The 25,720-nt window shown below is 41.7% G+C and overlaps 1 protein-coding gene across 1 annotated transcript in view; it reads right to left on the minus strand.

Annotated features, from left to right (window-relative positions):
* Positions 1–25,720, minus strand: part of LOC126485020 (odorant receptor Or2-like) — a 161,173-nt gene that overhangs the window by 99,363 nt on the left and 36,090 nt on the right. The window contains exon 6 of the mRNA XM_050108624.1: positions 24,756–24,860. Coding sequence (XP_049964581.1) covers positions 24,756–24,860 — 105 coding nt within the window. The remainder of the gene's footprint in view (positions 1–24,755; positions 24,861–25,720) is intronic.

Genomic DNA, 25,720 nt, shown 5'->3' on the forward strand with positions numbered 1-25,720 from the left:
AACCCTGTGTTACTCCCTTCCCAACCACTGCTTCCCTTTCATGTCCCTCGACTCTTATAACTGCCATCTGGTTTCTGTACAAATTGTAAATAGCAATAATAATAATAAAAACTATTAATAATAGTAATTGTATTGTGCTTGACAATTTCTTGTTGTAATTTTGAAATATCATGGGTTCTTGTACTCTCATATTACAGAACTTAAAGTTCTGATTTATGGTGGAAGGGCAATAGGCATCAAAATACCTTCGGCACTGCAGAGGGGGCAGCGGAGCCTTGTCTTGAGAGTAACACACGTGAATACCAGATCTGAAGAGGCAGTGATGGTCTGTCGTAAGGAGTGTAAGGTATATCTGCTGTCAAGATTCTTTGCTCTCAGAAAAGATGAAATTTACTTTCTCAACAGCAGCGTGATATATCATGGGAGAGTAAACAACTTGGACCTATTTTATACAGAAATTACTGATGCGAACTAACGTATTTTGTGGTCGAGCGGTTCTAGGCGCTTCAGTTTGGAACTGCACGACCGCTACGGTCGCAGGTTCGAATCCTGCCTCGGGCATGGATGTGTGTGATGACCTTAGGTTAGTTAGATTTAAGTAGTTCTAAGTTCTAGGGGAACGATGACCTCAGATGTTGAGCCCCATAGTGCTCAGAGCCATTTGAACCATTTTTGTACTGACGTATTTTTTTCATATACGTCTAGAAGAAAACTACGAACATAGAAATATCAGTTGCTATTCGTAAGTCATCATGCAGAGGAACTATAAGGCACATTAACTGTCGGTCTCTAAAAGAACATCGTTGTGGATCTGTGTTTAATTGGCAAGAGTGTATACATCTCACACACAAAGTCGTTGGACATAGTTCCCATGTAAATACTTTTTCAGAAGTTAATGCGAAAATAAAACAGTCGCATAAGAGGGAGTGTTTTATAGATTCTGCACACTTTCTTACTTCTGAAGTATGTGATAAATATGAATTTGCATTCATGTTCAGAAAAGAAAACAGAAAATCTTAAACGACTAGAGGTAAGACATTCATATTCACAGAACATGTACGTTAGTATGCTCTGCAGAAATGATTAGCATTTGAACCATGTCGGCCCGCCGGGTCACGGACATCATCGATATGGTGGCGCAACGCAACCTACCGGTTAAATGTGCCCAGGGCTCTCGTTGTTGCTATAAACCGAAGGTAACGGATCGGTGTGACCTGAGCAAACGTGCAAGATGCCTTACAGATGTTCGCACGAACCGTACCGTCAAATCAATAGGTTTGGAACAGAGCTCATTTCTGGCATTAGAGAATGTGATGCATGGATCCGGGAAATTGCTGCTCGTGTCTGTTTCGGCAGTGCAACAGGTGTGTGGAGAACGGTTGAAAAAAGGCGGTAGAACACGACAAGATGGCTCAGGTCGTACCACACAGACCACTCCCCGAGAAGATCGACACCTCATCCAAAAGGCATTGCAGGACAAATCGGCGTCCTTCTCGGCTGTGGCGCAACAGTGGAACGGTGGAACACACGGTACACAATCAGAGGCGACAGTCCGCCGTCATTTATTATGGCGTGGGTTACGTGCTCGTCATCCACTTGTCCGCCTCCATTCGACGAATGTGCAGAAACGCAGGACGGCAATGGTGTATGCAAGGACGTCACTGTTTACAGGAATGGCATCAGATAGCGTTTTAGGTTCTATTTGTCAGAAAATGATGGCCGCATTTTGGTTCACCGCTGGTAGGGGGAGCAGCATTACAGTGACTGCACTCGCACAAGACATACAGCGTTAATTCAAGGCCTTATGCTACTGGATATCCACAAATCACGTTTGGTGCCGCGCAGAGTGACCGCGTGGTTTGAGGCTCCAAGTAACGGATTACGCGGCCTCTCCCGCCGGAGGTTCGAGTCCTCCCTCGTGCATTGGTGTGTGTGTTGTTCTTAGCGTAACCTATTTTAAGTAAAATTTGAAATTTTCCCGGCGAATCAAGTGGTTAAAAAGATTTTGGTCAAAAAGGTTTCGGGTTTGCAGCCAGTCGTCGTATACTTCATTGCACGATATTTCGGCTGGGCAACTGCCAGCCATCTTCAGGTGAGCCGAACAAGGACTGACGAAGACTTTTTTTTTTCTTTATTGTGATTTTAAAACCTGTAGAACAGGTACGCTGGCAGCAGCACAATACGCCGCTCTTCAGCCGAAGATAGTAGAATGATATAAACAGAGATGATACATCACTTGGAAAAACGGTGGGAAAAAAACAGTAGACACATGAACATAAAAAAAACATGAAGCCGCTCACACTTGATGACAATCCACACTACAAACTGTTGACACAAAGCACAAACACTGAAGATTAAGATGGCACTGGTGAACGATGGCGTGTGATGGTGAACTGAACACTAAACACGACGGCACACACGAGACACTGATGGCGATGATCTCCGGCGCGCGAATGTCCACTTAGCGTGTGCGAGTCCGGGGACCTGCCACCAAGAGGGGAATAAGGGTGAGGTGGGGGAGAGGGGAGAACAAGGATGCCAATGGCTGAGGAGATGGGGGGAGGAGGAGAGGGACAGGGGAGGGGAAGCCCAGGGGAGGAGTGGGGAGAAATGGAGGAGGGAGGGAAGAGGGAGAGAAGGGAGGGAGGGTGCCCAGAGTATCGAACACAGGAGGAGTGTGGGAGGATCAAAGTTGGTAGGAGGGCTAGATGGGGGGAGGAGGGCATCATCAGGGAGAGGGAGCTGGCGGAAGCCACCTTGGGAGAGCGTAAGGAGGGTGGAGAGATGGAGACCGGGTGGGACGTGGGAATACAGGCGTGGCAGGGGGGGGGGAGAGGATGGGGGAGACTAGCGGGTGAGGAGGATCGAGTTTGCGGGAGGTGTACAGGTTCTGTATCCTTTCAAGGAAAAGGAGGAGGGGTGGGGGAAGGGGATTAGATCGTACAGGATCCGCGTGGGGGAGGGGAGATGGATGCGATAGGTGAGGCGGAGAGCACGGCGTTCAAGGATTTGGAGGGATTTATAAAATGTAGGGGGGCCGGAGATCCAAGCCAGATGGGCGTAACAAAGGCTAGGGCGGATGAGGGATTTATAGGTGTGGAGGATGGTGGAGGGGTCCAGACCCCACGTACGGCCGGAAAGGAGCTTGAGGAGACTGAGTCAGGAGCGTGCCTTGGCTTGGAGACGAAGACGTTGTCCGCTCTAGCTTATATAGTGCGCTGATAGTACTGCCGCGCATGCGTTCCAATCGGGGAGACTGAAGGGCCACACCGACCAGCGGCAGCGCCCTCGCTGGTGGAACTGCAGCAATCAACTGCCGTCGGTATTGTCGCTGGCCGCAGCTATCGAAGTCTTCCGGCGTCTTCGTCTCGAGCAAATTTCGGAGATAACGGGATTCCACGCGTTATTCAATTGGTAACCGATGTCGCTGGCGGATTTGAAGATGGCAGGCAGTTGCCCAGCCGAAATATCGTGCAGTGAAGTTTACGACGACCGGCTGCAAACCCGAAATCTTTTTGACTAGTTTAAGTAAGTTGAAGTAGTGTGTAAGTCTAAGGACCTAGGCCCTCAACAGTTTGATCCCTTAGAAATTCACACACACACACACACACACACACACACGCGCGCGCGCGCGCGCGCGCGCGCGTCCTTTGGTAGGTATCTAGTGCACTTTGATCAGTGACCTACGTTAATGACATCCTGTGACCCGAACCCATACCCATTCTACACAACACCAGACGCCATTTTTCAGCAAGACAATGCTCGATCACATGTTTCTGCACAAACACGTGTCATACGATGTCCGCCTTTTGCCCTGGCTCGCCGGATCACCAGTATTATTGTTAGACAAAAATATGTGGGATATGGTGAAACGACAGGTGCAGCCCTGTGACCCAAAGTCATTCACCACAGATGAACTATGGAATCAGGTGAATGCAGCATAGACGGCTATACTACAGGACGCCATTGGCGTCGATGCATCACGCATGGAACAAGCTATCAGGGCCCATGACGGATCCTGTGCCTACTAGGCAAGTAGACAGATGCTGACAGAGGTGACTGAAATGCTAATAATTTCTGCATAAAATACTATTGCACATGGCTTGTGAATATGTACAACCTCTAGCGTTCAGAGTCTTCTGTTTTTTCTGAAGCTGTGTGTATTTGTTACTGTAATGCTTATGATTCACCATGGCAAACAGTATGACGTTGCACTGTGTGTCGGTGTGTTTTGATATTGTAATTGCCGCTAGCCAGCTCTGATGGCCACAAAACCAACACAGCCTACAATAAGGAGCTGTCTCACCATTGCTTCACCCCTTCCAGACTCAGTACACCGACAGTCTGACGAGCCTGACACACATTCTCTCATCCTTCAACGATATCTATACTGCTTACCCCTGACCACACACTTACAGTATGTATCTCCATATGTTATTTCTGCTCAGTACCACCTTGCACTCTCATATGTTGTAAGTAAGCTGCTTAGGTTTTTATGTTGGTAACGTCACGTAGCGCTCTGAATGAAAATCACTGACTGCGCTGTGTGCAGTGTAGTGTTGGGCTGTTGGATGTGAACAGCGCGTAGCTTTGGGCAGTTGTAGGTGACCCGCCAGCAGTGGTGGAGGTGGAGAGAGAGTTGCCAGAGTTTAGAGAGGGTACTACAAGCAGACGATGTGGACGTGTGTCCGTCAGAGAAACTAAATTAGTAAAGATAGTTGTCATGAATTGATACATATATATATATATATATATATATATATATATATATATATATATATAATGACTTTTAAACATTATTGAGGTAAATACATTGTTTGTTCGCTATCAAACTCTTTCATTTGCTAACTACGCCTATAAGTAGTTAGTGCCTTCAGTAGTTAGAATCTTTTATTTAGCTGGCAGTATTGGCGCTCGCTGTATTACAGTAGTTCGAGTAACGAAGATTTTTGTGAGGTAAGTGATTCATGAAAGGTATAGGTTATTGTTAGTCAAGGCCATTCTTTCGTAGGGATTATTGAAGGTCAGATTGGTTGCGCTAAATAATATTGTGTGCCAGTTTAGGAATGATCAGAATAAGTAAAGAGAAAACTGTTTGAGAAAATTGAGATTTGCTCAGCTGTTTGAAAATCAAATAACCTAGAAGTTTACCAGCACATTCATTCTTAATTTTCAAAGCGGATGTTTCAAGCCGGCCGGTGAGGCCGAGCGGTTCTAGGCGCTTCCGTCTGGAACCGCGTGACCACTAGTGTCGCAGATTCGAATCCTGACTCGGGCATGGATATTGTGTGATGTCCTTTGGTTAGTTAGGTTTAATTAGTTCTAAGTTCTAGGGGACTGATGACCTCAGATGTTAAGTCCCAAAGTGCTCAGAACCATTTGAACCATTTCTTTCAATGTCTTTATTCATCGCCGTTATTTTAGCATAAAAATGTGGATCGAATTGTTACGTAAGTGATAACGTAAAGTAATTGACTAACAATTCAGTTGATCATGACAAGGGAGCATCGATGATGCTGTATAGCGGTCGCGAACATCCAACGAAGTTATTGTCCGTAGTTAATTACCAACAAATCCACGAATAGACATGTCGTTAGTAAAGACCATTCGCGGATAAAACGAGCAGCGTATAGTATGTTATCACTCTAGAAAACGCTCTTAAAATAATGCCATCAGAATCGCTACGGCATGGTGCTGTGATAGATTCCTCGAGTAACGTACAGCTACATTTCTTGGCTTGTCGTTACCGAAGCTAGTGCTGGTTTTTGTCGTACGTGAGTGGCTGCAGTTTCATATGAGTCCACTACTGAAGTCTCGATGTCTTGGTTTCATTTCCTCCATTTATACTTCCCACATTTCATCCCCGACCCTCCCTTTCTCTCTCTCTCTCTCTCTCTCTCTCTCTCTCTCTCTCTCGTCTCTCTCCCTTCACCCCCACCCCTCTTTCTCTCCGCCGCTGCTAGTGTCGGCTCGCATCAGCATCCACTGTGCAGCGGGGCAGGAAATGGACATCGCCTCGACGTAGAGAGGAGGACGTTAGCGACAGGGAGGGGGAGGGGGGGGGGTAGTTTCAGTAGGATTATGCGTACCGGCTGTGACACGCTGTCCTCATTCATTTTCATAATTCAGACATCTGCTCAGATGTGGACTAACATGTTTAATTGATGCTCCTGTTATGAAATATCGTACTGAGTTCCGTAATGGCAGAACGTAATTTCTAGTTACTTCGTGCAGCCGCCAATAAATCTTCTCAGGTAATATTCCCTTAAATAACTTTGTCAAGTGTTCTCATTTGCTAGCTGATGAACAGCTTACATGTAATACGCGCCGAAAAACGTCTCACACTTCATAAAAGATTGTATTATATTTCCCTGTGCCGCAGCGGACTATAAAAGAAGGATGTCAAACACCTTTCGTCCGTTTAATTTACAAACAGTTACTTTATTTGGCCACCACTTTCGGCAATTTAATATGCCAATCTTCACGCCCCTGACCGACGTGTAGGATAATTCCAACCTCAGTTTCGGTCTAGATAGCGGCCAGCATTCAAACAATGGTATCTGTAGATTTTTGTTGCTCCAGCGCTGTAGCAACCACAAATCTACAGATACCAATATCTCAATGCTGGCGCTATTTTGACTGGAACCGAGGTTGGTATTTTCCTACACGTCGGTAAGGGGCGTGAAGCTGGCATGGCAAATCCCAGAAAGTGGTAGCCAAATAAAATAACTGTTTGGAAATTAAATGGCTGAAAGGGGTTTGATTCGACATGCTGTAGCGAACAGCCAAGTCCCGCAACCATCTCTGGAAAGGTGGACACACAGAGATAAAACAGGAAATTTTCATCCACGTCCCCTTCATAAGACTTCTGCAGTGTTATGACTCCGCAGAAGGCAGAGAGAACCTCATTCCCAGATTTCTAAAGGCATTGAGTGAAGTGACAGAAACGACGACAGGAAGACTTTTGAAACTAGGTGTGTGTAGAATCTATGATGCTGGAGACATACCATTACACTTTCGGAATAATAACATCATTACAGTTAGCAGGATACCAAGAGCAGGTAGGAGTTAGTTATCGTACAGTCAGCTTGTCAATTCGCAGTTGCTGACAGAAACAATATGCAGAAGAAAGGAAAAGAAAACTGAGGGGAGAAAAAGAAGCAGTTCTTAAGTTTCGCTTGATACTGGAAGCAGGTCTTAAGAAACAGCAAGAAAGTTTCAATGGACTTGTCGACCAAGATAAAGTATAAAATGGTGCAAGATATTGGAAATTCTCAGAAAGCGGGTGCATAGCTCTAGGGTAAGGCGAGTTATGTACAGTATTTACAACAGTCTAGAAGGAGCAATAAGACTGGAAGATCTATAAAAAAGGTTCTCGGATTAAAAATAGTGTAAGACGAAAAACAGCATTTCCCCCTTGGGGTACAATCTGTACACAGGGGAACCAATGACGTAAAGCAGAAATCAGCAGTGGAATTAAAGTTCAAGGTGAAATATTTCCCATGCTCAAATTGACTGACACTGTTAGCCCTAGTCAAAGCAAGAAAAATTACACGCCATATTGAATGAAATGAGCAGTCTACCGAGCACGCACCACAGATTAAGAGTAAACCGGAGAAATATGAAAGTATTAGAAACAACAGGAGAGAGATTAGTATAAACTTGATATCAGAATTGGGGACCACGAAATACAAGTCGTGAAGGAACTGTGCTACTGTAGGACCAAAATAACGCATGATGGACGGAGCAACGAAGACATAAAAACTTGACTAGCACGGAAATGATGGAATTCTTGGACAAAAGAAGTCTGCTATTTTCTAAAATTGACCCTAATTTGAGGAATAAACTTCTGACAATTTATACCTTGAGGGCAGAATTGCATGGAAGAGAATCGTCATCTGCGGGAAAATAATGACGGTGAAGACCAAGTGACGGTAAAACACGAAATGAGGTAGTTCTCTTCACAATCAGCGAAGATAGGAATATGTGGAAAACACTGACAAGAGGATAGCACAGGGTAATAGTACATATGTTAATACGCCAGGGAATAACTATCATGGTACTGGCCTGACTGGCAGATGATGAAAACTGAGGAAGGCAGAGACTGGAAAAACGTCCAAGAAATATAATACTTGAAGGCGCCGTGTGTAAGTGCACACTGAGCTGAAAATGTTGACACAGCAAAGGAGTAGTAGCGGTCATACACAACCAGTCAGATGACTGATGATCCAGGGATATAAATGTTTCCGAATAACATTCTCTGATAGCACCTGTAAATATATTGGCGATTATTACGTGAAAGTAGCAAATAATACCCTTGGCAATAAATAGGTGCCACACTCATTCACAGCGTCCTTCTGCATCATTGAGGTATTTCAGATGCCGATTTTCAGAGCAAGTTGAGGTTGTTATATCTGCAGAACAGCTAAGCGGCACGTATTGGAGTAATCATAACAAGTAACAGAGATTTTAGTAATTAGTTATTATATTTTTATAATGAATTCGTTAGTTGGGATTTAAATATACTGTTATCTGATGCAGCCGTAGACGGTCAGCCTTAGATCCATATTGTGAGTATACGGAGAAAACAACTTGATTTTTAAAATGAATGTTCACCTGTTTTACTAAACAACCATCGTTTCTGACGTAGGAAGCTGTTTAATGAGTTTTAGCATATTCACAGAGAATACATTACATCCCTCAGATGATACTGCGTAAGTATTAAGGATATCCATTAACCACTACTGCTGCGTTGGAGTCTCTTCTCCTATTTAATATTTCCTTGCGTGATGCATTGGGTCGATGTTTTAAGATGCCAGATCTGTGAATAGTGCTGAAGAATCAACAATTCGTATTTAAAATATCTTAATTGTCCTATGATAAATAAATCTGTGAACTAGACGCGTTGTCCCAACGAAAGTAATTTTTTATTTCCAAAGTAGCTCGCTTCTCACCAATATCTTTACCAAATTGATCCAGGAAACTTGGACTGTATTTTCCAGTTACTGCTTTATCATGTGGTGCCCTTCATATGAAGCCGACTTTGGCAATGTTACGTGAATAGTAACTTACTTGTTACAATCTTTATCATCAGTTAGCTTTTATCTTAACGTCGTTTGGCTGCAGATGACAAGCTACCTGCAATAAACAATACATAAGTGGTCCTGAAAAATCATGCAAACCGAGTGTGAAGGTATTAACAAAAAGGAACGAATTGTTGTTTCAACTAAATATTATCGTAATTTTGTAATCATTTAGTAAAAATGTTCACATTACAAATTAAATAAAACAGAAACCCACTGATGATTGCACAGAGGTGCTGATACATGTTTGGGAACCTTGGAAAAACGGTGTTTTGCATAACTGGCGGGCCTTACATCCAAAAATTTTATCGTAGCAGTTGTTATGCATCTCCATTTCCTGCGATCCATTGCTTTCTTTATAATTTTGATGAATGTGCTGCCATTCATCACAGCATCCTTAGTCTGAAATCTCTTCTTTCCACGCCTCCTTCCCCCTTTCACATAGCCCTCTAACAACTTTTATGTCAGCGCCTCCCTCTTTCTTAATATATGTCCAATACTGATTCATTCAATTTTTATCAATTGCATTCGGCAATTGTCTTTGCTGTCCCACCCTTCTCAGTGGCTCTTCATTTTTCGCGATAGCCATTCAACTAATTCTCTCGATCCTTCGCCATATCCACATCTGAGAAGCATCTAGCCTTGCTCTGTCTGTCTTCTTCAGTGTCCACTTTTCAGCACCGTACATGGACACACACCATAAGAAACATTTCATCCATCTTTCTGACAAATCTTTGTCGATAATGATGAAGAGAATCCTCCTTGTATTATAAAATGTCTCTTTTGCTGTAGCAATCCTCGCTTTATTTTTTGTGCTGCTCTCCAGTTGGTTTCTATCTTGTTGACGAGGTATTTAAACACCTGCACATGTTCTAACAGCAGTCACGAAAACAGACAACGGGCAGGAGAGGGGTGTGCTGACAACATGCACCTCCATATCTGAATCGAGTGATGCCTGTCGGCTGAGGATGAACCTTTGCGCTTTTTAAGGCCTGTTCTGGTACAGATTAAATGTTTCTACATGCTCTGATATATCTCCATTCAGCATTATTTTAACCCTTTCATTTTCTCCTGTTGCCGATATTTTTGTTTCCTGTTACTGATTTTCATTCCATAAATAATATTCGTAAGTCTAGGAATCTACTACCAAACTCTCTATAGCAAATTAATTCCCTTGAGCGCAACACTTGCAATAACGAATGACCAACGATTACGTGTCTCAGCTGCTGGTATATATTGATAGAAATTGACATCTGGATTTATATCTACAATAATTACATTTGGTGACGGCTAAATTTAAGTTAGTCACCTCTACAACGTTAAAGCCATCACACTGTAGGTTTAAACCAAAGCAATTTCCATTCTTCATCACAAATTAAAGACTTATAAACCTAGTAAGAGACTTATTATTGCTAATCTCAAGGCACCTTTTTTAGATTTAGTGTTTCACTGCGTTGTCACATACGGAAATCTGGAAGGCAACTTTTCATTTGGGTGCGTTAGCGCAGTCCAGTACCTTTTGACGATTGTTTTCCTGATGGCGTTGAGTGTCTCATAACAATCTCGATTATTATTGACTTGTTTCGGAAGTTGACTATTGAAATTTGGAGAGTATATGTCTCCGCAGTTCACAGTATCTACGGTTTACAATTCCAGCTATAATTTCAGTGACTATCCCTACTTTTGATGCTAATGCAATGGGCTTACTGTTCCCGATCGTGGAACATCACAAATTCATCGAACGACTGTCTTGTAATAGACCTTTTCGTTGCTTTCTTCTAATTATTTCAATAAAAAAACACTCTGTCCTGTACCGTTCTCACATATAATTTCAGGTGTAATTATTTCACACTAGATCACTCCGGACAGGTACTACTAGACAGCGCTTCAGTCTGGAACCGCGCGACCGCTACGGTCGCAGGTTCGAATCCTGCCTCGGGCATGGATGTGTGTGATGTCCTTAGGTTAGATAGGTTTAAGTAGTTCTAAGTTCTAGGGAACTGATGACCTCAGATGTTATGTCCCATGGTGCTCAGAGCCATTTGACGCATTTTTGACTACTAGACACTTCACTGAAAGGACTGATTCCAGTGACTGAACGTCTAGTATATGTTTAAAAGAAATTTATGATTACATTCAGCTGCTAATATATTCACATGGTGTTGATAATACTTATGTCTGGTTACATGCCATAGTAAATTTCCACTGAAGTCACTTTCCTCTATACAATTGAGGTGTCTGCGCACATTCTCGGAAGCAATGTGTGTGATTTGCCAGACTATTCTTTCATGAATACCTTGAAGAGTTGCGGTCCTGCTACACTTACCTCGAGATACGTTGAAGATTACTTTGGCTTCAGTCTGTCTTCCGGTTAAGACAAGAAATTTTTAGTCATGCCACAGATCGATTTGAATATTTCGCATGCAACAGTTGTCTATTTTATGTGTATGTACCTGCACATACTGCTATTTCTAAGTCGATAAAGGTGGTATTAACCTTAAAACCACCTTCTAACTTTTTTAGTGGCCTTCTGACTGGTTTGATGCGGTCCGCCTTTAATTCGTTTCCCATGCCGAACTTTTCACCTCAAAGTACCACTTGCACCCCATGCTCTCACTTATTTGTCGGACCTCAGATTCCTCTAGTAACGTGGAAGTTATGCTGTGGTTTCTTAAAACATGTCCCATCAATCTGTTACTTCTTGTTAGTGTATTCCGTATGTTCATTTCTTTAGGGCTTCTGTAGAGAACCTCCCCTTCTTTGCCTTATAAACCGACGCAATTTTCATCGTTATTCCGAATCACCACATTTCAAACGTATCAATTGTCTTCTAATGCTGTTTTCCACAGTCCATGAGTCACCATCATAAAATTCCCAGACATTTCGTTCCCAAATTAAGGCCTATATTTGAAATGAATATACCATACTTCATTTGACCAGAAGTAACTTCATTTCCAGTAATAGTTTGCATTTTAAGTCCTTTTTGCTTCATCTGTCATAGTTTTATTTGACTTCCAAAGTAGCAGAATTCCTTTACCTTGTCTACTTTGTTGTCAACAATTTGGATGTTGAAGTTCTCGATATTCTTCTTTCTGCTGCTTCTCGTTATTTTCGTCTTTGGTTTATTCTCAGTTCATATTCTTTGCTCAATAGACTGTTCATTCCATTCAACAAATCCTATTAACGTCCATTGTTTCAGCGTAACGACAAGCGCCGGCACGAAGATCAAGAACGACACAGCAGAGAGGGCTGTGAGACGACGCCAGCCAGTAGCACACTGACCAGGACGTAACCACGACAAGAGCAGCATCTACACGGTAAGAATAAAAGCGACAAGCGACGCGCCACCTAGCGTCGGCGCACCCCCTCCTCCAAGTGCCACACATCTTTTCTTCTCGCCTCCATACCCCAGAGCGGTTTCTCCTCTTTCCCTCCTCCCCCCACCTGAGTCTGTGACCCACTCCTCCGCTGTTTCCCTCTCCTGTCCTTCCCTCCCCAGCCCCCTTCTGCGCGCACCCGCACTATCCCTCCCCCTACTCTAGCATCACCCATTCTCCCCCTCTCTTCCCTTCTCCCTCGTATACGTATCCCTCGCAGATCCAGTATGTTCTTCGTCACGTGTGCTACGTCAGCCTCGTGTTCGGTGCTGTTTTACCGTGAAGTGAACTGCTGTCATTTTAATCGGCTGCTGGACTTGTACATAGTGTTTCTGTCCATGGTAATTCTGTGATACTCTGCCCCTTGCAACTTTTAGGCTCCGGCCATACTTCACCTTGTGTTCTTTTGATCGTGTGTGGTTTATTGTGTACACTACTATTTTGGATTTGTATCTTCATTTTTACATTCACCCCCTGTTGTATGCTACCTTCCATTATGTTACCCCTTTTTTATGTCTCCGTTTCGCCATATTTTCTCCTTTATGTTTTAAATGCCTCCCCGTTATGCACTTACTCTCTCGCCTGAAAAGCGGCGCTATACTGCTGACAGCCCTTCCCTAGTGGGGAATTGAAAAGTAAATAAATAAACTAGCCTCGGCGCATTAGTAGATCTGGACTAGAAGAGAGCACTAGAAGAGCTGCAGAGACAGTATGGATAAGAGTGGCTTATGAACTTGTGGGATTGGCTTGCATGGAATTTGTATCTATCAAAGGACGTAGATTACTTGCATGTCGCCAATAGCTGGCGACCCATAATGTAGAAACGAAAGTTAAATACTGTCATTTCAATTACTGCAATAAACTAAATTAATATGAATTGCTTGTATGTTTTCCAGTTATCTGAGAAAACAGCTTCCCAGACACCCTATAAGAGACTAGTGGGCAGGATCCCACATCCATGACATTCACTGAGGATAGCGATGTCATGAGCGAATGTTATCGCTGGTATACTTCCACACTGCATTTTATTTACACTCTCAAACTTTTCTTTTACCTCTGTCGGTGCTTCCTCGATTTTAGATTGAACGGTAGGGGTGAAAGATAGCATTCCCGTCCTGCACGTTTTTCAGTCCTAGTATCTCGACCTTGGCCTTCAGTCTCAGTGTTCGCTTATTGTAGTTGTTCACTGATACTACTATACAAAAGAACGTCGTTTAGCGTTCCTAGCAAATAACATTACAAGTACTTAACCTGTTCACTTCCTATTCTCACATGATACTCTAATAAACATTCTGACAGACATATTTTAGATATTTTAAAATAACTTGGTATATAAGAATATATCAAATATATAAAAGAGAAAATCTGTTAGCAAAAATTTCGAAGAGGTCTTAAATGACTTTCTGAAAATTTTTACAACATACTGTAATTAACTTTCGTATGGATATAGCTATACATTTTTTTTATATATGTCATTTATAGACGTATGTAATGCGTCAAAGCTTGACTCGATATTCTAATAAAATTTGGATGAACGTAGTCTATGGTTTTTTTAAACAATGCGCAGGCTTTCTGTTAACGATTGCGAGCCAGAAAAATGCTGTGCTGTGAAAGTATGCAATTTTGATATACAGGGTGATTCAAAAAGAATACCACAACTTTAGGAATTTAAAACTCTGCAACGACAAAAGGCAGAGCTAAGCACTATCTGTCGGCGAATTAAGGGAGCTATAAAGTTTCATTTAGTTGTACATTTGTTCGCTTGAGGCGCTGTTGACTAGGCGTCAGCGTTAGTTGATGCTAAGATGGCGACCGCTCAACAGAAAGCTTTTTGTGTTATTGACTACGGCAGAAGTGAATCGACGACAGTTGTTCAGCGTGCATTTCGAACGAAGTATGGTGTTAAACCTCCTGATAGGTGGTGTATTAAACGTTGGTATAAACAGTTTACAGAGAATGGGTGTTTGTGCAAAGGGAAAAGTTCTGGACGGCCGAGAACGAGTGATGAAAATGTAGCACGCATCCAGCAAGCATTTGTTCACAGCCCAGGAAAATCGACTCGCAGAGCTAGCAGAGAGCTCGAACAAGAAGCACAACAATTCATATTTCAGCAGGATGGAGCGCCACCACATTGGCACTTATCTGTCCGTAACTACCCAAGGCGATGGATCGGCCGCCAGACAGAGTACTTCATCACTGGCCTCCAAGAAGCCCTGATGTTACCCCCTGCGATTTTTTCTTATGGGGGTATGTTAAGGATATGGTGTTTCGGCCACCTCTCCCAGCCACCATTGATGATTTGAAACGAGAAATAACATTAGCTATCCAAACTGTTACGCCTGATATGCTACAGAGAGTGTGGAACGAGTTGGAGTATCGGGTTGATATTGCTCGAGTGTCTGGAGGGAGCCATATTGAACATCTCTGAACTTGTTTTTGAGTGAAAAATACCTTTTCAAATACTCTTTGTAATGATGTATAACAGAAGGTTATATTATGTTTCTTTCATTAAATACACATTTTTAAAGTTGTGGTATTCTTTTTGAATCACCCTGTATTTTTCGCAGCCACTTTCATCAGCGATACGATTGCATGTAAAGCATTAGAAAAATTGGTTGTCCCATCTATTTTCATTCACTTTGCATTTTTTCAAACAAAAATAGTGTACACAGCTATGTGCTGTTCTGTTTTGTTCCTAGACGTCGGTTTCACAGAAATCAGAAAACTACTTCGGAAAGTTGATTCGTCCGAAGCTTTGTAATCCTACCCTTTCACGAAATAAAACTATGTGAAATACTGTCATTGAAGTTACTACCAGATTCAGCATTTGGATAGGTGTCTTTCATGCCCCGTATAGCAGTGTTCCAAACAGATGAACTCATTCATTTTAAGCGATTTCAGGTTCGAATCAGTTTCGTTTGCAGGCTCAAGGTCAGAGTGAGGCATAAGAGGACAGACAACAAGGGGGGCTTTGGGGGTTGGGGGAGGAAACAGACAAAATGTTTGGTGAAAAGCAGACAGGCAGAGAGAGGAAGGAAGAGATGAGTGGGGGAGGGGGGGAGAAGGAGCTGATGGAGATAGAGAGGAGGAATCGGGCAGAGAGAATGGGGATGAAGGCGTTTAGGACATATATCACAACTCCCACATGAATTTAGCAATTGCGAGGCATTGTTTGCTAGTACTGTAAATACCAGTATTTCCCCACGGTTTACTCTTATCTTTTTCAGAATTTCTGAATGCTCATCTCATGAATGAACGGAAGAGATTGGAATTTCCGTTATGTTGGTTTCACATGACAGTTACTTGCTCTTAACAACATTCACCAGATCCAAGCACAACACGAAGTTGAAATTTCAGCCAGATATAAACGTCAGTATCGTAAGTCTACTGTTCTGCACCTTTGTCCTGCAACACTTCTTGTACCCTGTTGTAGCCATTACGTGTTTTTCATTAACATGCGACAGTCCTTGTTCCAGAGAACTGCTAAAATCAATTGCATTTTTCTTACAGGCTTGCTGAAAAGCAGTTGCCTACTCCGGATAAATCTATTTGAACAGATTTTTAATTCCGCGTTTCCTTCTTGCTATAACTGTCATTTACTCGTATCTGCGTTGACTGAAGAATGAATGTGCTTAATAACCTTAAATGAAGTAATTTCGGAAGACAGAATCTAATTTTCCACCCAGCTTTCGTTTCAGAATCTCTCGCTTCATTTGCATCAAGATCAATGCTTGAACTCTACCATCAGCTCTTGCCAACCGAAAGCGGGACTCTTCTGACCAAAGCCACGGTTTTCCAGCAGTCAATGTCCAACCGATACGATCACCAGCCCTTGAGAGGCGCTTCACCTGGCCACATTATTTTCTTCCACTGTTTGTAGGCTCCAGGTTTGAGTCTTTTATTTTCTCAGTCCGACAGGTAAATATCTTTCTTTACACAATTTTGAACGCTTCTCACGTAACTGTTCGTACTCTTGAGTTCGTTCGCCAACATTGCAACACTGGCTTTTTGCTACATCTTCCCAAAATTTTTACACAACCATGGTGGGTTCTTGCAATTCCTTCTACTTCACAAAAATGTCGATCAGATTGCGTACAATAAGTTTGAATTTTCGTTAGAGCTATTCTAAATTCACCTTTTTAGCACTGAATGTTCTAATTATTACAAAAGTCGCTAATCATTTTACAATAGAACTTTCTAAGGGCTTATAACATACTAAGTTTCCTCACGTTTGACTCAAGACAAGTGATCAATGATATGATATTCTTGTACTATCCATGCCCTGAATTGATAATTTCGATCCTGATACTTTCTTTCTATTTTGGCAGTTACATCAAATACTTTCCTCGGCAGATGCATATTTTTTCATCTGATAAGGTTGCTATTTTTAGGAAATGTCTATTGGTTAATGGTGGATGGCTGATGTAAATCATCTGCGACCTCTTTGGCATGATAAAAATTCCTTCAGCAATGTTTTATATATTCATTTCTCATCTAGACACGTCACTGATTTCTGTCTTACCTAGACATTAAAATATTCTCTTTAACTGAGAGCCTATCCATTGTTGCCCACTCCCTTTAGAACTGTTGAGTGGTACTTAAGTAAATAAATTAGTGAAATCAAAGTGAAGTAGAAATTAGAATATAAATGAAAAACTTAGTTTAGTTTAGAAGAATTACACACTGGCAAACAGCAGGCAGAACAGCAGAGCAGAAGAGAAAATGATCATGAAGTCAGCAAGTTCCACATAAGCGGACGCTGTCGATTCAGCCGTGAGGGCATCGCCCGACCGGCTCACGTGTTTCTCAGTTGTCACATGTGAGCAAAGGCCCTCGCCTACATTCCAAGAGCCAATGACCGACGTTAAAGAAGATTCTTCGAGAAGCCTTTCAACGTGACAGAAGAGGCAATGACCGGCTCACGTGTTTCTGAGTCGTCACATGTGATCAAAGGCCCTCGCCTACATTCCAAGAGCCAATGACCGACGTTAAGAAGATTCTTCGAGAAGCATTTCAACGTGACAGAAGAGGCAATGACCGTGAAGTCGTTCACCTCCAGTAAACTGAAGTGAATAAATACGCTGGACGCAGTGAGCCTGACAGACGAAGGAAGAAGAGAAGAGTAGCCGTTGTCTTCAGTCAGTTTTGGTGCTGAAGACCGTCATGCAAGAAGAGACTACATCATACACAGACGCACCAAGTCCGCCGCTGTAATGGAATAGCAAGCAGCAGCCTCGGCGCCAGAAGACAGAAGTTAAAAGGTATTTTAAGTTTGATTTTTACACACCCGAGTGACTCGTGAGGATGGGAAGGAGACGGCCTCACATAAGCAGTCACCTGTGAGCCGGGATGAAGATCTGACAGCCGAAGACTGGCAAGCGGGAGTCCGTTGTTCGAGTCCGGGACACTGGCCTTCCTCCGCCGCGCCGCTCCGCTGGCCGACGCACAACACATGCGGCCACTTAGAGAAGAGAAACACTGGGACGCCACACCCAAGGTATCATCCGATGCACGACTTCGCTCGCAATAATTAAACGGGCCACCTCGCGCTGCGCGTCTCCAGTCAGCTGGGCGAGACGGCGACAGGAGATACACACTGCCACGCGTAATCAGACGCCGCCGCTGCCGCAGCAGAAAGCTTCGCAAACGACACAGCTGCCGCTCTCAGAGCCAGGACATCGAGTAAGGAAACAGTTGTACAAATCTTCAATAAAAGTTATCTTATGTAAAAATGCTGTTTCATTCTACCTCATACCCGAGCCAAGGAAGTACCCACCCTGCCCACATGTTGTTAAGAGAGAAAAATTAATTTATTTAGTATTTTCACCCTGACATTATGCCTTAGAATTAAATGGCCATTGCAGTGATTCTCATCCTGACAATTGACTAGCATCAAAAGAGAAAACCCAGTTACATTTAGTGACCGAAGTGTTACAGAACTTAATTCTTCGTAACTATTTATTGCTGTCTTAAGCAAACTTTCTGAACCAAGTATGACTTGCTCGTTGTTACCGATAATGATAGAAATAAATTTTAAAAGCCTACTGCACTTCAACAATGAAGTAATAATGAGTTTATATCCTTATCTGGCGGAAGAGCATCTCCTCTATAGCAACTTCGATTACCAAAACTTTCATGTACATGACTCATATGGTAGACTGAGAGTCTCCTTTAAAGTACTAGGCTTGTGCATAAGTTTGTAGCGTTTATGTTTCGCATATTGATATTCCGGTTGCTATGGGTTTACTTATTTATTGAATTATTTTTTAAATTTGTTGATCACTGTTGCTGTTTGCGTTTTCATATGGTCACTTTGTCATTTGGAGATAGTGAGTGGAGCAGTGGATGCAATAAAATGGAGTGCCAAATGGAAAAATCGGAACATTTCCGATGTTTTCTTCTGTTTGAGTGCTGTAGAGGGGTGACAGCAGCGGAGACAGCCAGCAATGTTTGCACCGTCAGTAGGGATAATGCTGCTGGAGAAAACACGACAAGAAAATGGTTTTTTCGTTTTAACGAAGATCCTTTAGTAACACTCTTCGTCCAAGAAGACATTTCAGGTTTTTAAAATACCGTTTAAACCATTAATCCACAATGACCCACGCCACTGTACTCATCAACTAGCAGATGTACTTTACTGTGGTCATTCCACCATCGTGCGGTATTTGCAAACAATGGAGAAGGCTCAAAAATCGGATGTAAGGTTACCGCATGCACTAAGCCAAAATCACAAAAATATATGGTCATATTTGGTCATATGTGCACCTCTGGTCTCTCGGCATAAACTGGATCTTAAATCACACTGATCTTTTCTATCCTGTATCGCTACTAGTTAACTAACACAACGAAAAGAAAGACGTGGTTGAGCCCAAACAAAACAGCGACTCCCTGTATGAAGACCAACGCGCATCCACAGAAGTTAATGCCATACATCTGGTGGAACAGAATACTGCGAATTGCCTCCCCAAAGTGTAATCATCACTGCTGACATTTATTGTCAACAACTGAAACGTCTTGCAAACGCAATCCAAGAACAACGACCATGAATACTACGCGAAGTGATGCTACTCCACAATAACGTCGCCTCCCACATTCAGCTAAACTAACGAAAAACGCTATACAAGACTTGGGTTGGGAAACCATTCCACACCCACCCGATTCAGTTATCTTATGCCCTCAGGATTTAACCTTCTCTACTCTCTGTCGAACAACGTTGAAGGAACTCCTTTCCAAGACAAAAATTCGCTCCGAATATGACTCGACGAGTTTTTCGCCTCAAGAGCACGTGATTTCAACTGTCTGTGAATCGAAAACTTACCCCAGCGCAGGCATTCTTTTGTAAATAGTGACGGAGAGTATATTACTGATGACTAATGTCTGTGTTAGGTGTATCTGTTGCGTTTATTAAACTCGAGGGAAAACGCTACGAACTTATGCATCAACCCATTATATATTCCTACGTGCATGTACTCGTGTATTCCGCTTCCTGACATTAATACACCCTTTGTGTGTTAAATCAGACCTCCACTCTACACAAAAAGTTTTAAATATACATCCGGAATCCTCGGACAGTCGAAGGATATCCAAACAAGAGGGCTAGGAGATGATGTCACAAATGCCAAGCTGTGCATTCGCGCCTCCTCTGCCCGCTTATCCCTTGTCCCTTGCAAGGCAAGATAACAGCTTAACATAAACCACGAACTTCAGCAATTTGCAGCCAGTGGCTATTGCGAGAGCCTCGAAGTCTCGGACAAGACCACCTGACGAGCGTAAGGAGTTCATACTGATTACTGCAAAATACTGAAGAAGGTTATCCAGATATCTAAACACCTGCATTATGAGAAAAAGATAAATACAGCCAGCAATAAAATAAAAACAATATGGGATATAGTTAAGTCAGAGACTGGTAGGACCAGAAATGAGGAGGAACAAATAGCTCTACAAATAAATGAAACCCTGCTAACAAACGCATGTTGTGTTGCAAACCATTTAAACAAGTATTTTGTCTCTGTTACTGATAGTATGGGGTTGTCAGGTTCAGAAAATAATGCAATGGAATATCTGAGATCAGTGCACACAAGAAATCTCAGTAAAATGGAATTGACACTTAACTTCACCCAAAGAAATAGAATCCATCACAAAGTCCTTGAAATTAAAGCATTCTAGTGGTTATGATAACATACAAACAAAGTTAATAAAAGTGTGTTCATGCGAGCTTAGTCATATCTTAAGTTATTTGTGTAATGAATCACTTGACACAGGAACATTCCCAGATTGGCTTAAATATGCTGAAGTTACACCTCTCCTCAAGAAAGGGGACAAAGAAATGCCATCAAATTGCAGACCGATCTCACTTTTGCCAGATTTTTCAAAACTCTTTGAAAAGGTTATATTCAAGCGTCTACTTAAGCATCTTAGTGAAAATAACATACTGTCAGAGTCACAATGTGGATTTCTTAAGGGTTCTGATATTGAGAAAGCTATTTACACTTACAGCGAAAATGTCCTTAATTCGTTGGACAACAAATTAGAGGCAACTGTCATATTCTCTGACCTGTCAAAGGCGTTTGACTGTTTGAATGCCCGCATCTCGTGGTCGTGCGGTAGCGTTCTCGCTTCCCATGCCCGGGTTCCCGGGTTCGATTCCCAGCGGGGTCAGGGATTTTCTCTGCCTCGTGATGGCTGGGTGTTGTGTGATGTCCTCAGGTTAGTTAGGTTTAAGTAGTTCTAAGTTCTAGGGGACTGATGACCATAGATGTTAAGTCCCATAGTGCTCAGAGCCATTTGAACATTTTTAAACTGTTTGAATCACAGCAATCTTTTAAGTAAATTAAAATATTATGGTGTCACTGGTAGTGCTGCAAAGTGTTTTCAGTCATACCTTACTAATAGAAAACAAAGGATGTTATTACATAACACTTCAGCAGTAGGCAATCAGATATCATCTGACTGGGAAGAAATGATATGTGGTGTTCCCCAAGGTTCCATACTAGGTCCACTACTGTTACTTGTGTATATTAATGACCTGTCATCCGTTACATTACCAGATGCCAAGTTTGTCTTATTTGCAGATGGTACAAACATTGCAATAAATAGTAAATCAAACATAAATTTAGAAAGGGCAGCTAATCAAATTTTTACTGACATTAATAAGTGGTTCATAGCCAACTCATTGTCACTAAACGTTGAAAAGACCCACTATATGTAGTTCAGAACTTCTATGAGAATTCCTTCTGGCATTTGTATTAAATACGATGACGTGGAAATAGGAGAATTTGAGAGTGTAAAATTCTTGGGATTACACCTTGATAATAAATTCAGCTAGGAGCAACATACTAACGAACTGCTAAAGCGCCTGAACAAGTCTGTGTTTGCAATGCGAATGATGTCAGACATAGGAAATATAAATATAAAAGAACTGGCATATTTTGCTTATTTTCACTCCATTATGTCATATGGTATCATATTTTTGGGGTAACTCCACAAACAGTGAAAAAATGTGTAGAGTACGGAAGCGTATAATAAGAGTAATGAGTAGTGTATATCCAACAACATCATGTCGATACCTATTCAAAGAATTGGGCATATTAACCACAGCTTCTCAGTATATTTACTTGTTAATGAAGTTTGTTGTAAATAATACAATTCGTTTTCCAACTAACTGCTTAGTACACAGTATCAATACTAGGAATAAGAACAATATACATAAAGATTTAAAATCATTTACTCTTACCCAGAAAGGAGTCCAATATTCAGCAACGCATATTTTCAATAAGTTACCAGCAACCATTAAGAGTTTAGTTTCAGACAAACCACAATTTAAACATAATTTAAAAGAATTTTTGGTGGCCAATTCCTTCTATTCCACCCATGAGTTTCTCAACAAGTGCAGTAAACCATTCTAATGGAAATTTATTATACTTTAATTGTTGACAGTACTTGGCTGTAACAGCCAAGTAACTACCTACTACATGAATGATGGATATATGGAAAGCAGATATAAGTCTTAAGTCTGTAAATAGTGGAAGTTTTATTTTAAATCTTATACTTAATCTGACTGTTCTTAACTGAGGATCACTGAAATGAATAATTTGCTTTAATTTTTGACAATACATGGTTGTAATAGCCAAGAAACCAGCAAATGATGGATTTAATGGAAGCAGATGTAAGTATTAAACCTGTAAATACCAGAAGTTGGAAAGCAGATGTAAGTCTTAAGTCTGTAAATAGTGGAAGTTTGATTTTAAATCTTGTACTTAATCTGACTGTTCTTAACTGAGGATCACTGAAATGAATAATTTACATTAATTTTTGACAATACTTGGTTGTAATAGCCAAGAAACCAGCAAATGATGGATTTAATGAAAGCAGATGTAAGTATTAAACCTGTAAATACCAGAAGTTTAAATTTAATTCAGGTACATAATTTTACTGTTTATTGACAGACGATCATTAAAATGAATGAATCTCAAGTTTTTCTAATTATATTTTTGTAATGCATTTATCTGACATGTTCCTCACCCAAGAGGATTCTCTCTTTTATGGGTATATGGAATAAATAATTAAACTAATCTTTCGTGACCAAACAGCTGTTCCCCCGATAGCTATGCTATTCTACATAATCAATAATTGCGCAAGTGCTGTAATCTGTATTTATTCAGAATCACTGGTTTCAGACATGCGCTCATCTCCTGGTTTTGTATTAACCTGGTAAAAAGAAGGTTCGTTGGCATCAAATACTCTATTGCAGCATTTGTCGCATATACATGTATCAATTTCCCATCAATCAGTGCACAGATCGATATTCCATCGCAGTGTTCCGTGTACTGCCTCACCAATATCATAAAATAGCTATGGATAAGAATGGCTGAAATACTGACTTACGTCCTTATCCATAGCTGTTTTATGCTAATGGTTAGGCCATAAAAGGAAATAAATATTTTTACAAAAGTACTGCTGACCACGTACGCAGCAGAAACACACATTGTTCGTCACTACATAGACCTCTCTAAAAAAAAAACTACAACATTGTAGCAGTGAGAGAAGAGTTGGAAAGTACATAGCACATCTTAAAACCAGAATGATAATCTTAGACTAGACTGGTTCGCTAAATTCAGTTGCAGAAGAAACTCCGTTGAGTTTCTGATAAATTAGTCATCTCAAGAAATTAATTAATGCTCACGTGTACTAAATGAAGCAACAAAAATAGTTGATTTCACCTCTCCCTTTTTAACACTTTCCCAAAAATCTCAGGGAACGAGGCAGATTTGCAAGTTTATGTGTAGAAGTTATTTAGTATAAATTTTATGGAGCTCAGATAGGGACAGGACAAAAGCTGTGGGTTTCGCGAAAATTATTCGAAATAACATTTGTCGTAACTTTAAACATTAGTTATACCTTCCAATATTTGATTCTGAACAGGGAGTGGCAACTGACCCTTAACATAGACAAATGTAATGTATTGCGAATACATAGAAAGAAGGATCCTTTATTGTATGATTATATGATAGCGGAACAAACACTGGTACCAGTTACTTCCGTAAAATATCTGAGAGTATGCGTGCGGAACGATTTGAAGTGGAATGATCATATAAAATTAATTTTTGGTAAGGCGGGTACCAGGTTGAGATTCATTGGGAGAGTCCTTAGAAAATGTAGTCCATCAACAAAGGAGGTGGCTTACAAAACACTCGTTCGACCTATACTTGAGTATTGCTCATCAGTGTGGGATCCGTACCAGATCGGATTGACAGAGGAGATAGAGAAGATCCATAGAAGAGCGGCGCGTTTCATCACAGGGTCATTTGGTAACCGTGATAGCGTTACGGAGATGTTTAATAAACTCAAGTGGCAGACTCTGCAAGAGAGGCGCTCGGCATCGCGGTGTAGCTTGCTCGCCAGGTTTCGAGAGGGTGCGTTCTGGATGAGGTATCGAATATATTGCGTCCCCCTACTTATACCTCCCGAGGAGATCACGAATGTAAAATTAGAGAGATTAGAGCGCGCACGGAGGCTTTCAGACAGTCGTTCTTCCCGCGAACCACACGCGACTGGAACAGGAAAGGGAGGTAATGACAGTGGCACGTAAAGTGCTCTCCGCCACACACCGTTGGTTGGCTTGCGGAGTATAAATGTAGATGTAGATGTAGATGTACCTTCCAATTTTAAAGCTTGTGGAGCTCAGTTAGAGACGGACAAAAGCTCCAGGTTTAACGAAAACTGTTCGAAATAACATTTGTCAAAGCTTTAGAGATTAGTTATATCTTCGAATATATGATACTGAACTATACCTTACCTTTGTGATCAGTACTTCTCCATACCAGCAAAATATTAGGAGCTGAATGGCTGCTCCAGTGAAGTATACACAGTACCGACAGAGGGCGCCAAAGTCATTAGAAATCTGTAACATACGTTGAATGAGCCAGTAACTATGTGCAATCAAGTACATTCGACGTATGCTAAAATACAAATTGAATTGACTATAACGATATTGGTCTCCATCTGCTACCCCACCCTGGCTACCTCCGATGCCTGTCCAATCGGCTCAGAGTCTGGCCTGGCTGACTCTGACACCGGGTCGGCCGACTCCGCCACCAGCTCTTGTGGAGCAACGGAACCCACACTACACGAAAGGTACCAACGGCAGGTGAATTGGGGAACTACTGCCCTATTAGCTTTGCAGCTCGTGCATCTATATTTCTGACAAGATTAATATACAGAAGAAAGGGAAACGCAACTGAGGAAATGTTAGATGACTAATTATTTGGTCTTACCGAACATAAAGGCAGGAAAGTGAGTTTCGCCAAACCTGATTATGGCAATAACTTCACTACACAAAAATAGTGAAAGAAGGATACGTACTGTAAGAAATGGGACAGAATATGCTGATATTACTCAAGGAGTCGAGACAAGTTTGCCAATTGTACCCCACCCTACCTCTACATCTACAACTACATCTACATGGCTGCTTTGCAAATCACCTTTAGGTACCTGGCGGAGGATTCGTCGAACCACCAATAATTCTGTAAGTCCACTCTCTAACAGCGTGCAGAAGAAAGGAGCACCCATATCTATGCATGTGAGCTCAGATTTCTCTTATTATATTATGATGACGTTCTTCCCTATATAAGTTGGCGTCAACAAAATATCTTTGCATTTGAAGGAGAAAGTTGGTGACTGAAATTTCGTGAGGAGATACCGACGTAGCGAGAAACTATTTTTATGGTATCCACACCAAATACTTTATCATACCCGTGACAG

The sequence above is a fragment of the Schistocerca serialis genome, chromosome 6, assembly GCF_023864345.2.
Source record: "Schistocerca serialis cubense isolate TAMUIC-IGC-003099 chromosome 6, iqSchSeri2.2, whole genome shotgun sequence".
NCBI lineage: Eukaryota > Metazoa > Arthropoda > Insecta > Orthoptera > Acrididae > Schistocerca > Schistocerca serialis.